Below are 15,709 nucleotides of genomic sequence, written 5' to 3'. Positions count from 1 at the left end.
TTGATTTGATATGGATACCAATTTGTAAGGAATGACAGGCGCATACATTGCTTTTGTTTTACAATATGAGGTATTAAGGCAACATCAGTAAGAAGTACTCCGGCTTATGTATCTTGTCTTCGTGCCGATAATGGGAATATGTGTGTATTCTGAGCAATGAGCGGCCATAGACTTCAACTTCATTTATGATGTTGGGAGCCAGCCTTCAAAATACACCCAGAAACAAAAAGAGAGAAGGAATTGGGCACAGGCGATCAAACACTGGAAGCACTGAGAGTTTGAGTTTCGGAATCAACCAGCTTAAGCGCTTCGTCGACGTGCGCTACGAAATGGGATGTGCCTCCGCATCGCGCAACGATGCCACTGCGCTCAAACATGCGGAAGACCCCGCGATTGGGAACGCGGCAGAAGAACACCCTTGCCCCATTCTGCGCATAACCGTCAACAATCTCAGACAGAACCTGTGTTCCTGAGCCATCAATGCTAGTAACACCATGAACATCGAAGATGATGTTTTGGTTGTGCTCCGGAGGACGAATTCGTGGCATTGACGGGTGAGCACGGCTTGTGCCGTACATCTCTAGTCGGCGTAGTCGGTTCTTGAGATCACCTGTGTTTGCGAATGTTAGGGGTTCTGGAATTTTGACGATCAGAGAGCCTTCAACTGCCTCGACAGTTTCCGGCCGGAGTTCAGCGTTGTCGAACCGATCACTCCCTGCCACTTTGCCGAGAATCTGAATGCGAGGTTGTGTAGAGTGACGGATAAGAATTAGCACGGATAACCCCATTCCCAATGCCATTCCTAACTCGAGCGAGTAGAAGATGGTCGACACGAAGATGAGAAGCATGAGCGCCAACTCTGTCCAACCCCGTAGATGGACAAAGAATGCCACATCGTGAGGACACTCCTCGATTAGTGAAAAGGCGACAACGGATATCATGGAAGAAAGCACGGCTTTCTATGGCCTCATGAGCAAGTCTTTGGATAAAAAAGGGCACCGCGTGAAACTCACCGGTAGATAGTAGAGATAGGGCAGAAGGACCATGATACATGTCACGGTTATAATGCTAATGAAGATGTTGCTCATTGGCGAGTGCGCACCAGTCGAGGCGTTAACTTTACTTCTTGCATACCCACCAAATGCAGGGAGAGACATGAAGCACCCGCCTACGACATTGGCGAAGCCTAAAGCAACCATCTCTCTATTAGGGCTAACTTGTATTCCTTTCACACCCTTATTTGCGACTCCTGTGAGACCTTTGGCGGCGACAGACGACTCAAAAAAGCCGAGAAGCGCGATGATAAATGAAGTGCTCAACGCACCGCGTATCTGCTCTGAATGTTTGGGTTGAAAGGGCCACTCAAAATTAAAAACACCGTTGCCGGAGTTCTTAGTTCGCCCTAAGACCTCAAGTCCTTTCTCATGCCACCCGAGCTGCTGTGTTAAAATAGCCGACAGAACGACAACAAGTATACGATCTGGGAAATAGATGACCTGCGGAAACCGCGGCTGGAGAAACCTCTTAACGGTGCTGTAGATAGACCTAATTAGAAATTGATCTGTGTGTAGATTGAAGGAGGCACATACCGGAATAACATGATGATAGCAAAGCTCGTAAATGCAACACCAGCCGTCAAGCTATGCGAGTATTTGATATTCCTGATTATGAATAAGAGCTTATCCACCGTGCTGCCATGTGTTATGCCAGCATTCTTCGCTTCCGCCGCTAACCCAAGCTCGGGAATAAATTGGTCCACGAATATAACAAATCCGATGGCGGTAATGAAGCCTCGAAGAAAAGGCCGGCTTAGAACGTTGTCCAGAAACCCAAGTCGGAATATTCCAGCAATCAAGATCATAGCACCTGCCAGTGCAGTAGCTACACCCACAACTATAGCATTTGCAGCTTCATCTTCCTCCCCAGATGGCCCTGGTTTAACAGTTTCCTTGACGATTGTTCCGGTCAGCAACGACCCTGCTGCTTCCGGTCCCAGAATCAACAACGGGGAGCTTCCCAATATCGCGTATATGAAGGGCTGAAGAACGAAAGAGTAGAGACCGTTGATCGGAGGCGCATGCGCAATATTGGACAAAGAGAGACCCATGGGAATGTAAATCGAGGCAACTGTCAAAGCAGCGCTGAGGTCCCCTCGAAGGTAGGACCACTTGTACTGGGAAATCCAATTGAAGAATGGAATGTAATACGATATATACCTGAGTAATCATTAGCCAACTGCTTTTGACGACTGGTGCGTCAAAGCATTAACATACAGCGATTTACTATGGTTTACTGGAAGCGGGGTCGAAGTCCCTGTCAGAGGTAGGTTTTCTGGTCCATGTATGCTCGGTGCCGCGCCGGTAGACTGCCGACTGAGATGTCCGATGCGAGACCGTTCACGTTCACCAGCGAAATCAGCTGTACGCCATGCAGGCCCATCAATTTCCACTCGCGGAGTGAAGGTGCCATGGTCGCAAGCATCTCCCATGCCGCATGGAGGCTCGTGCCGGTCATACGATGCCAGTAAAGGTGTTCGCGAGTCGACTCCCCGAGCAGGATTCCCTCCCGCAGAATCATTGACGTTGCTCATTGTATAGGTATGCGTTGTCAAAGTATAATACTAGGGGATGTAGATGAACGAAAGATATCGAGCACAGTTCCCGCAAATTGCAGTTTCGATCCAACTGAGATAATCCAGAATCGGTTATATTCGATAAGAGTGGGAGCCATGGAACGCCATGTAGAGACAGTGCGTGAAGACTATTCTCTAGATATTGACGGCCCGGATATGGGTAAGAATTTGTCTTGAAAGCTCAAGTAAATCTAAAGTTAGGAAATAAAGATAAGCCGCCGTCGAAAGTACCTCCGTACTACTACACCGCTCATGTTAGTAACCATCACCGAGAATAAAGAGAAGAGGCCTGGGATCTTACGATGCATAACGAGGCGAAGACGGCGACCAAAACGGTTGTGCTAGAGTTCAAAGAGACAAGCGTTGATATAGCCAGGCCGGTAATTCTCTTTCGCCACCGAAGGATTTGCTCGGACGGCCTATGTGTCAATAATATGAGAAAGCTGCGATATTAGTTGGAGACAAGCCCGATGTCGATAACGACGTGGATACTGCCCGGGCGGTGAAGGATCCACGTGACTCCAATCGAAGCCCAAAGTGGGTTTTGAGCCGCCACAAAGCGATTTGAAGGAATTGTGCTGCGATATCGAGGACAATCATCCCTGTCGGTTTCTCACTCTCCTCGCCAAATTTCACCGACAGATCCCCCATCAGGAATTTTCTAGCCTCAGAGCTTCACTGTTTGCCTACAAGATACTTCTTTCAACCCCAACGAATTCGCATTCTCGCCCGCAAAAAAAAGGCGCAACCCCGCCAAAATGTCGTTAACCAATTGTCGGTTCTACGAGGAGAAGTATCCGGAGGTGGATAGCTATGTTATGGTCAATGTGAAACAGGTACGAACTCTCAGATGTGGATTCAACACTCACGGGGCAAAAATAACTTATGTCTTGCAAATTTCTAGATTGCCGAGATGGGCGCCTACGTGAAGCTCCTCGAATATGATAACATCGACGGAATGATCCTACTCTCCGAACTTTCGCGAAGACGTATCCGTAGTATCCAGAAGCTTATCCGTATTGGCCGCAACGAGGTTGTTATTGTGCTCCGTGTGGACAAGGAGAAGGGTGAGTGCAATGTCGGCTCATCAACGTAGATATTCTAACGAGTCTTGTCTTTCAAATTTAGGCTACATCGATCTGTCGAAGAGACGAGTTTCTCCGGAGGACGTTATCAAATGCGAGGAGAGGTACAACAAGAGCAAGGCGGTGCACTCAATCTTGCGGCATGTTGCAGAGGCCACCCAGACCCCGCTCGAGACGCTATACCAGCAGATCGCGTGGCCACTGAACCGGAAATACGGCCATTCCCACGACGCATTCAAGATTTCGATCACGTAAGGCAATTCCAGCTGTGCACCAAAGCCTTACGCAAATGACTCATACTCTTTTAGGAACACCGAAGTTTGGACCGATGTCGAGTTCCCCAGCGATGCTGTTAAGAGAGAGTTGACTGAATACATCGGAAAGCGTCTTACGCCTCACCCAACGAAAGTGCGTGCCGACATTGAAGTTACTTGCTTTGGTTACGAAGGTATCGACGCGGTCAAGACCGCTCTGCGGACCGCTGAAGCGGAGAACACCCCTGAAAACCAAATAAAGGTTAAGCTGGTTGCTCCTCCGCTCTATGTCCTGACAAGCCAGTGCCTGGACAAGACCTATGGTGTGAAGATGCTCGAAGAGGCCATTCAAAGGATTGAAACCACAATTAAGGGCGCGAATGGTGCTTGTACGATCAAGATGGCTCCCAAGGCTGTTACGGAGCACGATGATGCGGCTCTTCAGGAGCTCATGGAGAAGCGCGAGCGTGAGAACATGGAGGTCAGCGGAGACGAGAGCCAGTCTGATAGCGATGAGGGCGTCCCCGAGTAAGACTGTGCGTCATTTTCAGCACCGTCCCTGGGACTTGGCTAGAAAAAAAGGGTCCGAGATGGTCTAGATTACACGTATCGCCGTGTATCGTGTCGCGCTGGGAGCAATTCTGGGGTCAGTTGGGTTGTCGGGTAGAAGGGCAAAAAGTTCATTAGAAGTTTTCCAAACGTGTCACGACTTATGAGACGAAGGACGGATTAGTTCGCATGGAGGGGAGGTCTGGATCAGCATCAGTGTTCCGAGGCGAACCTGCGTGACTGGGATTGAGGCGTTCTGTCTGTACGACGTTGTGCGTATCCTCGATCTGTGGATATAGTTTTCATGCCCAGATGGTTGGGGTTGGGAACTTCCATTTTATCGTTATCCTACTATTTCCGATGTAAATAAGCTTTCTCATCAGTGATTCACCGCCGGTGGACCGGCTTAGACATCTAAAGTGCTATCAAAATTCCTTTGAAACTGATTGACGTCGATACCATTATGGGCCCAGAAAGTGGCTGGGGGCGGGGCAGCGGTCTGCTCTTGTTATAAACTTTGGTTCCCGTCTCTCCCCATCCCAGTTGTGTTCACAACCCTTTCCATCCGATTTTATTTCCTAGGAGCAATAGCATTAATTATCTGCTCCTTATCCAAGTTTTCGTCAATATGGGTTGGCGGGACATTTTCGCGTCTGACGCGACACAGTTCCGGCAGGACATTCAACGGCATCGATGTACGTCACTCAGGAAGCTTCTCGAGACACAGTATCTAAAACAATTTCTAGTGCTCCCTACTCACGAAGGTGATGAGGTTCCCACGGACCATCCTGCAAAGGAAGTTACTAGACTTGCACTGCGACTGAAATACCAGCTTGAGCAAGTTATCCCCTGCGAGCTGGATGAGGACTCAGTCACAAACCCCAATAGCCGGATCATCACTCATGATGTAGTCCAGACTGCTATGCAGGCCGGGGGAGATGATCTTCGCACCTGCGTCCCTTTCTGCTTACTAGTGTGTCTACGCTGGTTTAAACACCAGGCTTCGCAGGAGCTGTGGGATGCCGACCTCCACGAGCTGCGGGCGACCGCATGTGAGGTCATTGCGAAGCGAATGTATTACGACCTCGTTTTGTAATTACTTAAGATGTTCTTTACTGACGATCATTAGCATTGAATCCGAGGAAGACCAGAATCATCTTCTCGTCCATATCCTACTCAAGCGCTACTCAATATTCCAAGACGGCGAAGAAACTGCTCCCGCCAATGTCATCGAGCGAGCTGTTGATCTCCATGCCCTGAGGGTCATTGGGTCTTCCGGATACCAGAAGTGCATCAAGTACCTCTGGAATGGCTGGCTGTGCCAGCAGGAAGGCAACCCAACCAACTTTGTTCCCTATCAAGATAGGGATAGTACTGAGTTTTCAGTGCACTTCCATCCGGACCGCATGAGGGCTCCCATTTACCAGAGCGCTTGCCAAATCTTGTTCTCGCTTGTCTACTTGGCCTTATATACCCAGATTATCAACACCGTCAACCCCACCGGTGATTTGGATGTTGTTGAGGGAATACTTTACATTATGACCCTGGCCTTTATTAGCGACGAAGCGACCAAGCTTTGGAAAATAGGGCGAAGCTACTTTGACTTCTGGAACGCATTTAACTCTACACTTTACTCCATCCTTGCGGTCTCGTTCTTCCTTCGCGTTGCAGCCCTAGCACACTCTCCATCTGCGGGGGACGAAAAGAGACAGGAACTAAACCAACTCAGCTACAACTTCCTAGCCTTCGCTGGTCCAATGTTTTGGATGCGCATGATGCTCTACCTGGACACTTTCCGCTTTTTCGGCGCCATGTTTGTTGTCCTGCGCGTCATGATGAAGGAGAGTCTGATCTTCTTTGCTCTCCTCTTCGTCGTCTTGGTCGGGTTCTTCCAAGCATTCACGGGCATGGCCCAAGTTGACGATGGACCCCTCGGTACTAAAAGTATCATAATTGCAATGGCAAACAGTATCATGCAAAGTCCAGAATTCGGGATGTTCGAGGACTTTGCGTTTCCGTTCGGTATCATCCTGTATTACTTCTATACATTCATCATCCTAACCAGTATGACCTCCCTCCTTTTTTCCTCTTTACGTCTCCCAGGGGTTTCAGCTTGCTCAGACCATGGTATTAACTGCACGACTCGATAGTTCTCCTTAACATCCTTATTGCCCTCTACAACAGCGCCTACGAAGCCATCTCCGGCAACGCTATTGATGAATACATGGCGATGTTCGCACAAAAAACCATGCAATTCGTGCGCGCCCCGGACGAAAACGTCTTCATCCCACCCTTCAACATCGTCGAGATTCTCTTCCTGATCATCCCCTTCGAATGGTGGCTCCCCAGTCCATCTTACGCCAAACTTAACGACATTGTAATGGGTATAATCTACTCACCGCTCCTGTTGGTAATCGGTTTCCTTGAAGTGCGAGAAGCGCGCCGAATCAGGCATAACCGCCGCCGCGGTGAGGAAGACGATGATAGCGTTGAGGAGTGGGAGCATATAGCAGAGCAGGTGGACTTTGAGATCGATGATACCTGGAAACAGCGTGTGCGTGAGAGTTCGCCAAACGTGCATCTTGATAAGAGTAGTGTTGAGATTGCACAGTTGAGGGAAGAGATTCAGTCGTTGACGGAGTTGGTAAGGCAGCTAGCTGAGGAGAAGATGGGAGGTAGTTCGAGTTTTGGGGGTGGCGGAAATGTAGGAGAGACGAGGTCTGATGCTGATTAATGGACGATTTGGTTGCTGTACTTAATTGATGTTTTGAGTTTTTGTTTTAGATGGATGAGTGGGTTGTGCCTTCTCTGCTCTGCTTTTGTATCTATTGGCTGACCTATATATGGCAATCTCGGCAGTAAACGGGTTGATATTGCATAGTTACCCTGCGAATATTTGTCAAATACCGATTGCCTTTATTTAGCTGGGCCTTTATAGCGTAGACAGCGTTCCAGCCTAACCGCTATATAGTCAACGTAGACATCCATAGTTGAGTTCGTTTTTGTTACTACCGAGAACTTCTAAAAATCCAAACAAAGGAAACTGGAGTTTGATGATAAGAGTTGGATAATGGAATTTCCGAGGTTATACTTGATGGTAATGAAAAAATATATGATGGGAAAGGAAACAGACACATCGATCCATCCAGTGGGCGAGGTCAATCATACCAAAGAAAGAAGTATGGACTAACTGTCGAATCTTGAGTCTTCGAGGTTCCAAACACAGTTTGTAGAGAATAGAATGAATGAGAGAATCAGCTCTCAGAATCCCACAACCATCTCACAATAGATCAAGTCTCGTAGACGTCGATTTCAGATGGGGTAATGTACCGTGGTCACAGTTGCCTAGGCGTAAGAAACGAAAATGAAACATTTGAGAGCTAAACATAGAAAACAAACAAACAAACAAAAAGACAATCATCCCAATAGTGGTAGCCAGTCCGTTACGTTTCGGTCATATTATTTATGTACGACGTGCGCATCACATGATTGGAGTCTTGCGCTTTTCGGCGCTTGACAGCACAAGCATGGGCGTTTTGCGTCTCTCCGTACCCTGAGCTGCCGTCTTCTGGCCAGCGACGACAGCAGCCACAGATGGGGATCCGCCTTGAGGAGAAGGGTGGTCCGCGAATTTGCCGGCAAAATACCCGTCTTTTTCACTGAGGGGGGTTGTGCTGAACGGGCTGTCTTGTGATTTGCGCTCGCGGGAAGATCTCTCCTTCCTCTCAGAGCCAATAGCACCATTGGCAACAGCACGCAGGCTGCCTAAGCTGGGTTTGCTCGAAAGACTGCCACTACGGACCGTGGCATCATCATTGTCAGAGAAGGTAAACTCTTTTTCACTTGCAGGAGTGTTGGTGCCACCACTGCTGTGTCCTATGCTTCGAGAGTCTCCACGACGTTCAATGCCGGCACGGACCAAGTTGTGAACGGCGCGACGACGCTGGCGAGTACTAAAATTTTTGCTTCCTTCGTGCCTTGAGGTTGGCTTGGCAACGAGTTCTTCCAGCGACGGCGGGCCACGTGGCTGGCGGATGGGATGCTCTCCTGCACGGCCCTGACCTGGCCCGAAGGTTCCAGTGGCCGGGGTCGCGACGGGAGCAGTTCTGGGGCCGGCGACATGGGAAATGTTGTTAGCTTTATTGATGTCAATTCCAGTTTTGGGTCCTGGGCCAAAAGATGTATCTTTCTTGTGGGCTCTGCGGAAGGCATTCGCGGAAGGGGGAGGAAGCGGTGCAATGCAATCTTCTGAAGACGGTGTACCGTTGGAAGATGCTTCTTCCGATACATTCACGGGCGACTTGACTGACTCAAGAGGTGGAGAGACCTCAGCCCGAAAAGGCGGGACATGCAGGGGCGGAGACTGAACCTCCTCCTCCGACTGGTACGGCGGCGAAAGATCCTGTTGCGTGTTGTTGTCATAAATATAATTCAACTGGCCAGTTAAAGGATTGTAAACCGAGAACAACCCCGGTTGGCCAGCAATAGGCTGAACCACTGGCTGCACGCCCTGCTGGAGCTGCTGCTGATAGAAACCCATATTCGGGACTGGGAGTGGGGCAAGGTCCTGCTGCTGCTGCTGCTGAGCAAGATTTGCACTCAAGCTCAGACCTTGAAATTGCTGGGCAGCAGCAGTGACACTCAGCAGTTGCTGTTGCAAGCGTTGCTGCTGAGCGGCAAGAAACAAGTTTGTTGACATCAACTCCGCATAGAGATTATCGTCCATGGCTATGTCAGTAGGAAAATCAATAGCCGGAGGTGCGAGGACCTGCTCCGGCAAGGTATACATAGGACGACCAGTATTCGTGTCGTGACTCTGGTTATTCGTCAAGGAGTGTCGTGGGAATCCAGTTCCCGTTGCGGTTTGTGGGATGTTGCGCTCGGCAGTGCGATTGGAGATGTTGCCATACCGATCTCCCTCCAGACCGAGATGCTGCCGGCGCTGGTTGTTAGAGGGAACAGTAGCTGACTTAGGAGCAGTTCTCAGGCCGGCCAAAAGGTGCGAGCGACTAGTTCGTGGGGTAGCAACTGTCGCAGAAGGTTGCGATTCATCAATAGTTGAGATATGCGGTGGCGGAACACTCAAGCGCTTAACGTTGGGGCCTTTCCTCCGAGACCCAAAGCTGGATCCGGGTGCACCCAGGGACGGGCCATTATTGAAAGATGAATTGTAGGTCATCTGAGCAAGACCGCCAGCGTCCATACTCATGGTTGTTTATCAGAACGTTGTATGTGCAATAGACGAATATAATAGTCGTGGTATCTCAATATGCAAGACGACGCTATGTGGTCGATACGCGAGGGGAAATTCGTCAATTATCAGATTAGAGGACTTCAAAGGTAGAGATGGTCCACCAAAAATTAGCCGAGAGCGGTACGGGTTATGCAATGAAAGAAGGCAATTCGGGTCTCTGTGAGCTTCGGAATATCGATTAGCAAAACCTCTGTACGGCAAGCGAGAAGTACAACCTACTCGCAAAATAAGAGAGAAGCCCGAGCAAAAGCAAGTAACCAGGCGTATGATTAGCGGATGTAAGCGTCTAGGTGCAGGTGGTGCGATATAGCTGGATTCGATGTAAATGGAGTCAAGGATGGACAGTGGAACGCGATCGTCAACGATCCCACTGAGCGGTGATCGAAGGGAATGGCGGTCGGGGTCAGCGATTAATGGTAGGCGATAGTAAAATAGACCCTAGAGATGCTCTGCAACTCTGAAGGTAGATGGGAATTGTTCTTTTGAAACGAAAAGCGTGACAATATCGAGCAGTTATTGCTTGAGTGTCAGGCCGGGTGAATTGGTGGGAAGAGCCGCTTCCGAAGTCCTGTAAGGGGGGGACGCGATTTGGCTTTCTGCCCTTTTCAACTTTTTGATGTATTTATTTCTTTTTGTGTTTTTATCGGTTCTTTTCCGTTACCCAAAGCTTTCTAAAGTTTCGGGTGAAAGATGCGTGAAAGACACGAGACCTCAAGTCTGTGAGTTGGGTGCGGTTTGGGTCTCGGCGCGTTTGTCGCTTTTCCCACACGTTATTTCCTCGTTTCGAGCCTTTTGTTTCTGATTCTCGCAGTTATACGCAAGAAAAGCCCAGATATTCTTCGAAGATTTCTGTGATTCTATGCTTTTCAAGGCAAGAGACGAAAATCCGACGGGAAATGAGAAAGACGTTGACGGGACTGGTGACGGAAAAGAAAGTAGGGGGGAAGGAAACGATATGGATTAAGAAACGAAAGAGAAAGGTAGGAAAGAAAGCAAATGGAGAATTAGACGAACAAAGTCGATTGAGGGAGAAGAAAGGAAGAAGGACGGGAGTCGGGGCCCAAGAGAGAGAGAGAGGGAGAATGAGGGTAGAAAGAGAGTCGGAGGAGAAGACGAAGAAGAGGAAGAGGAAGCGGAAGAACGAAGAGACGGACGGACGAAACAGAATCGCCAGCCCGGACCTGGAGTTCAATAGTCACGCTAATCACAATGAAGCTGCTATTAATACGCAGAAATCATCTCAACATTTCACGGCCACTGAGACGATCAAATCAACAATCCTAATATGCAATGCCTATTTACCCTCTCTCTATACCACCATTTACACGGTCTTTCTCTCTCTGGTCGCTTCGCGTATCCCAGTCACAGACATTGACACCTCAGGGCTCAGGCTGTGAGCTGAACTCCTGAATAACGGCTATTCCCAATCCAGCTAGCGGCTGGAGCCGAGAAGTGACCGTCAGGCATTTACCCTGTATTATTGGCCACTGGGACATCACCAGCAGTGCCTGAAAACCCAGGAAGTCGATGTTGCAACCCGTGACCCGAGCTCACACCGGTCTGTGCCCCAGGCCCTGTGCGTTCCCATGAACTTGACCTGCTGGAACTACGAGTACCTTCATAGTACCGGCATGGTCTATTATTACTAGCATTCACTTGCATATTCAAAATAAAAATAAAATATTTCTTTCACCCTACCACACAGGCTAACCTTTGTCGCCCGGTCATCGCCTCTCCCCGCTCTTTGCTGGAGTCCTGCCCACCTTAATATCACCTGCAGCAGTCAAAGAAACAGCCGCTCTCCTCCACCAATCCAACCCCAGAACCCTCCTGTCTCAAGTGAAGCACATCCTTGACCCACCAATATAATTGGCTCACAGCTCCTGGGCCCCGGCCTAGCGCTGTTCGACGTGGCTTTCCTCATCGCCAGTCAGATTGGATTCTCTTGCAAGATTCGCTCAGGAACCGCCGTCCCGATGACTGGCTGCCTTCTGCTTGGTGGGCTGGAGTCTTTTTGACTCACTGCAAGTGGCGAATGGGGAGGTTCTACTTGACTGCTTGAGTGGCGTGGCAGCTGCCGGAGTTCTTGAAATTATTACGAGAGACCAATCGTCAAATAGACGGGAGGGGCAAGTAGCTGCGTATGCTTTTTACCTAAAACCCGAGGAGTATGAATACGGCGTAAACACAAAATTTCGTTGGAATTATTGCATGACGGTTCCTATATACACTGTAATCTTCGCAATCCTGTCATGCATGGATTGTATATTCTAGAACAGGGAGTCTGCGCCCCAAAACAGTCCAGCCAAAGTTTCTGCTCTCCGCCTTATACAAGGTGGATCCTGCTCACAAAATCCAGAGTGAGCAGTTAAAAATAATAGGGTATCTGCTGACAAGACAGAACGAAACACTAGACTACCTTCCACGGAGTCAATAACTCTCAAGTCAAAAGAGGTTATGAGATGAATAGACGTGGAAAATAGACTCGAAAATCAAGACAATATACTCCGTGTTGAGGGAGTCGTAGAAGAAACGGCATATTAAGCGTCATCAGGCGTATCAACTGTGAGTAAATTATCATTTAAGCATCCACTGATACTATTGGCCCTGGAAAAGGTAATGAGGCCGAGTCTTTCTGATCTGCGTCTGGTGACTCAGGATCAACACCCTTCCCATTCATTCGGTCAAATTCAAGGGTTTCAGCCAATTCTGCTGCCATTGGATCGAGCTCCTCTTCTTTCAGGCCCGTGGCAAGTGCTACGAGCTTGCGATGTATGTCAAATTTCGTGCTGACGCCGGCATCGGCTCTTTGTTGAGCTAGCTCCTTCACAGCAACACGTCTTGTCTTTTGTTCAGAACACAGTGCGCGAGCTAATTGGAAGGAGGTGATTAACTTGGCCTGCTCGTTCGACGACGGGGATATTATCTGGGATGGAACTGGAGTTGAGGCTAGACGTTCCTTCAAGCGGGATTGTTGCATCTGCTCTAGCAGGGACTCGTAGTTGCTTTTTAATTGTTCGTATCGGCCAAACTGTGCGTCACTCGATTCTTCCGCAGCTTCTTTGGCAGCCAAGGCATCGTACTGCTTCTTGATTTTCTGCCGGTCTAACTCTAGCTGCCCATACAGCGCTTCTGGATTGGCAACATCATCCGAGTCTTGCTGATTGGGTTTTGCACTGCCATAACTTGAAGCAAGCTTTTTGTTTGCCTCTGCCATGATTACACCAATTCGAGATAGTAATTGCGCAGTAGCATGAGACGCTTCAGGTTGCGTAGTGACGGACTGTGGTTCCAAGCTGGTGGGAACGCCAGCTTCAGCATCCACTTGATCATTTCCCATAGTGATGGATGACGGGGGTGGAGGGATGTCACGCTCTAAAGGGTGGGCTCGTTGCATGATGCTGGAGGCAGTTTCGCCTCTTTTATTGACCAGGTCAGCCGCTCTTGGGCAGCGAGAAAGAAGTAAATCGACTAAGCGAAACACCCCGTTGCGCGCAGCGACCAGAACGGCTGCGTCCCCGTTTGAATCCTGACAGGACAACAACAAATCAACCTCCTCTGGGGAGAACGTGGTGCGCAGTCTCTCTAATGCCACTTCACAGTAATACCGAGAGCTCTTCCATTTCCCTTTGCTCTTTGTCGTTTGTGCTATATGATGAAATAATGTAGCACCAAACCAATCCCTGAACGAGATCGTGTCAAGAAGTAGGTCTAAAAGCGCGGGGAATGTCCTCTTTTCGTAATTGTTCGTGAACAAAACAGCACGCACGAGTGGTGTTTCTTCATGAACAGACAATGCCCTGATATCTGCTCCTCTCCGCAGTAAGTCTTTAACGATCTCCAGGTCACCCATTGCACATGCCCAGTGGAGGGCGGTATTTCCTGAATCATCGATTGCGCGATCCACCTGGAAATTAGCCGGCGGCTGTGGGGGTGGAACACGCGTTGCTTCTGGAGCATCACCAACAGTCATAAAGTAGTCCAGAAGTTGGTCTCCATAGAGGATATGCTCCTGTTCGCTGAGTGACATGGCGGCCACTTCATTCATTCCTCGCTTGCGTTTCCTTGACGAGTAGGGGCCATTTTGGGACATTGATATCATTTCTTCATCAGCTATTATGGATGATGACTCGAGTGTTGCTTGTTCGATAGACTCGTCCTCATCAAAGCCAGGGTTGATTTCATATTGTTCATGGTGGAAACTCGGCGGTCCCATGCTTCGATGTGGTTTTGCAGCAAAGACCTCTTCATTTGTAACTTTCCTGTTGCTGGCTTTTGACGCTCTTGGTTTTGAAGCTGCTGTATGCTTGGGTGCTGGGGGAGGACTGCGGTCGCCCGCTACGTAGTCGAATATGGGTAGTAGTTTGTCGATTATGTTATTGCGCTCGGCGAGTAGGCGACCTTCAGGCAGGGGAATCCATGTCCCTAAGGAATATGTTAAGGGACCGAATACAAGTCAACAAATCTGGAACTTGATATACCTTGGTATTTGCCATAACCGCCCTGGACTTTTTCATGAACCCCTTTCTGCACTTCGCGCTCGAGAATACGAGTTCTCGCTGGTTTATCGAATCCTGCTACTTTGAGGATGTGCGTGGCATTTATCCAGTCATCGGATCGCCTTCGCATAATACTGTCAGAGCCAATCTTATATTCATATACCGGGACCTAATCAATACCGTTAGCCCAGGTTCGCTTGCACAATACAAGTGAACAAAAACGGCGATCGCCAGCAGCGAAAATAAACAAGACAAAACTCACGCTGCTATAGGTAGCGGAATAGACGTTTGAAAAGTCTACCGCCGCCATGATATGCGACCTCGTGGGCTGGTTTTGCCCAGCAGATTCCCAGGAGTGTTGAGCGCCGCTTCAGTCTGAAAACCGAGGGTCAAAGATTCAGGCCCTCCCTGTCATGAATCTCAATTCAGAGCAATGCAATCTATGATAATACGCAATTCATAAACTGAGAACGTAAATAAACGCGAAAACAGCCACAGGTGGCTCGTCATGGACTCAATGATCCCTCTCAAAACGCGATGGTTCGCAGGGCTGGCTCGAGACGCGCCTCCAACCGCGTAAAGTGGAATTAAGGCGCTAATCCTCTTTAGATAATAATCACATGACATCACCTGATCTCACAAGGAAGGAACAGCAACCTTACCCCAAAGAGCTGCAAACCCCAAGCCGGCCGACCTCTCTGACGATCAACCCCCTTCGCACCGCCTCCTCTTCACAATATGACAGTCGTTGAGTCGGTAAAAAGCGCCGTTGGGCTGGCTGATACCCAGGGTATGTTTTTTTTGGCTCAATTGGCGTCCCCGGCGGGGGCAGAAATGCTTGGTTTTAAAGCTTTGAAATGCTAACAACCTGATTAGCCACCCGCGAGGAGATGTCTGCTGCTCGCCTTCCCTTACAGTACCGCGATTCCTGCGCACACCTTTTGATACCGTTGAACCGATGCCGGCAGCAAGAGTATTACCTTCCTTGGAAGTGCGAGGTATGGCTTCTGATGTTGAAGTGTTCAATCCTTCCAATTGTTTCCGGGCCAGCGACTGACGTCAAATTATGCTATAGGACGAGAGACACGGCTACGAGAAGTGCCAATACGAGGAGTTCAAGAAGCGCGTTGCGAAGATGGATGAACTCCGGGCTGCTAAGGACGGTGCGCGGAGCAATTGATACCAATGATACACCAGTATCAACAAACGTGTTCGAGTTGTACGAAACAGCGAGTTATGTAAATAGAGATTCAGATATCGTTTATCCATGGACCTACATTGATGTTAAGTGTTGACCGAGATCTTCCGTTGCCGTATTCCAGCAGCTACATTTAGCACTTCTTCGGCCCAACCGACTAATATTGGCTCCCTATATCTGCTTTTGGGTTTCTCCTAAACTTGCTCCGGTCTGAAACCTCAAGACAAAATGGTGGCCG

At 49.0% G+C, this 15,709-nt stretch overlaps 6 protein-coding genes across 6 annotated transcripts; 3 read left to right on the top strand and 3 right to left on the bottom strand.

Annotated features, from left to right (window-relative positions):
* Positions 1–254: 254 nt before the first annotated feature.
* Positions 255–2,590, bottom strand: ASPVEDRAFT_126678 (SulP family inorganic anion transporter; the record flags this gene model as incomplete). Its single annotated transcript, XM_040806384.1, has 4 exons — positions 255–959; positions 1,014–1,533; positions 1,590–2,216; positions 2,274–2,590. The coding sequence occupies 4 exons, from the start codon at positions 2,588–2,590 to the stop codon at positions 255–257; spliced, it is 2,169 nt and encodes a 722-aa protein (XP_040665651.1).
* A 614-nt stretch (positions 2,591–3,204) lies between these two features.
* Positions 3,205–4,956, top strand: ASPVEDRAFT_530561 (translation initiation factor eIF2 subunit alpha). Its single transcript, XM_040814737.1, has 4 exons — positions 3,205–3,468; positions 3,537–3,699; positions 3,761–3,968; positions 4,026–4,956. The coding sequence occupies exons 1-4, from the start codon at positions 3,391–3,393 to the stop codon at positions 4,501–4,503; spliced, it is 927 nt and encodes a 308-aa protein (XP_040665650.1). The 5' UTR covers positions 3,205–3,390; the 3' UTR covers positions 4,504–4,956.
* Positions 4,957–5,148: 192 nt separating this feature from the next.
* Positions 5,149–7,254, top strand: yvc1 (putative potassium ion channel Yvc1; the record flags this gene model as incomplete). Its single annotated transcript, XM_040814432.1, has 4 exons — positions 5,149–5,215; positions 5,267–5,594; positions 5,626–6,584; positions 6,671–7,254. The coding sequence occupies 4 exons, from the start codon at positions 5,149–5,151 to the stop codon at positions 7,252–7,254; spliced, it is 1,938 nt and encodes a 645-aa protein (XP_040665649.1).
* A 747-nt stretch (positions 7,255–8,001) lies between these two features.
* Positions 8,002–9,729, bottom strand: ASPVEDRAFT_81475 (uncharacterized protein; the record flags this gene model as incomplete). Its single annotated transcript, XM_040817048.1, has 1 exon — positions 8,002–9,729. One exon carries the CDS (start codon positions 9,727–9,729, stop codon positions 8,002–8,004), a length of 1,728 nt encoding a protein of 575 aa, XP_040665648.1.
* A 2,626-nt stretch (positions 9,730–12,355) lies between these two features.
* ASPVEDRAFT_127228 (putative APSES transcription factor) lies at positions 12,356–14,583 on the bottom strand (the record flags this gene model as incomplete). Its single annotated transcript, XM_040806437.1, has 3 exons — positions 12,356–14,199; positions 14,256–14,442; positions 14,536–14,583. 3 exons carry the CDS (start codon positions 14,581–14,583, stop codon positions 12,356–12,358), a joined length of 2,079 nt encoding a protein of 692 aa, XP_040665647.1.
* Positions 14,584–15,011: 428 nt separating this feature from the next.
* On the top strand, positions 15,012–15,453 carry ASPVEDRAFT_81473 (NADH dehydrogenase [ubiquinone] 1 beta subcomplex subunit 7; the record flags this gene model as incomplete). Its single annotated transcript, XM_040817047.1, has 3 exons — positions 15,012–15,063; positions 15,150–15,271; positions 15,349–15,453. The coding sequence occupies 3 exons, from the start codon at positions 15,012–15,014 to the stop codon at positions 15,451–15,453; spliced, it is 279 nt and encodes a 92-aa protein (XP_040665646.1).
* Positions 15,454–15,709: the final 256 nt, after the last annotated feature.

Source organism: Aspergillus versicolor (genome assembly GCF_001890125.1).
Source record: "Aspergillus versicolor CBS 583.65 unplaced genomic scaffold ASPVEscaffold_3, whole genome shotgun sequence".
NCBI classification, from domain to species: Eukaryota; Fungi; Ascomycota; class Eurotiomycetes; order Eurotiales; family Aspergillaceae; genus Aspergillus; species Aspergillus versicolor.
The sequence above is the reverse complement of the archived record's forward strand: the minus strand, read 5'-3'. Positions and strand labels throughout refer to the sequence as shown.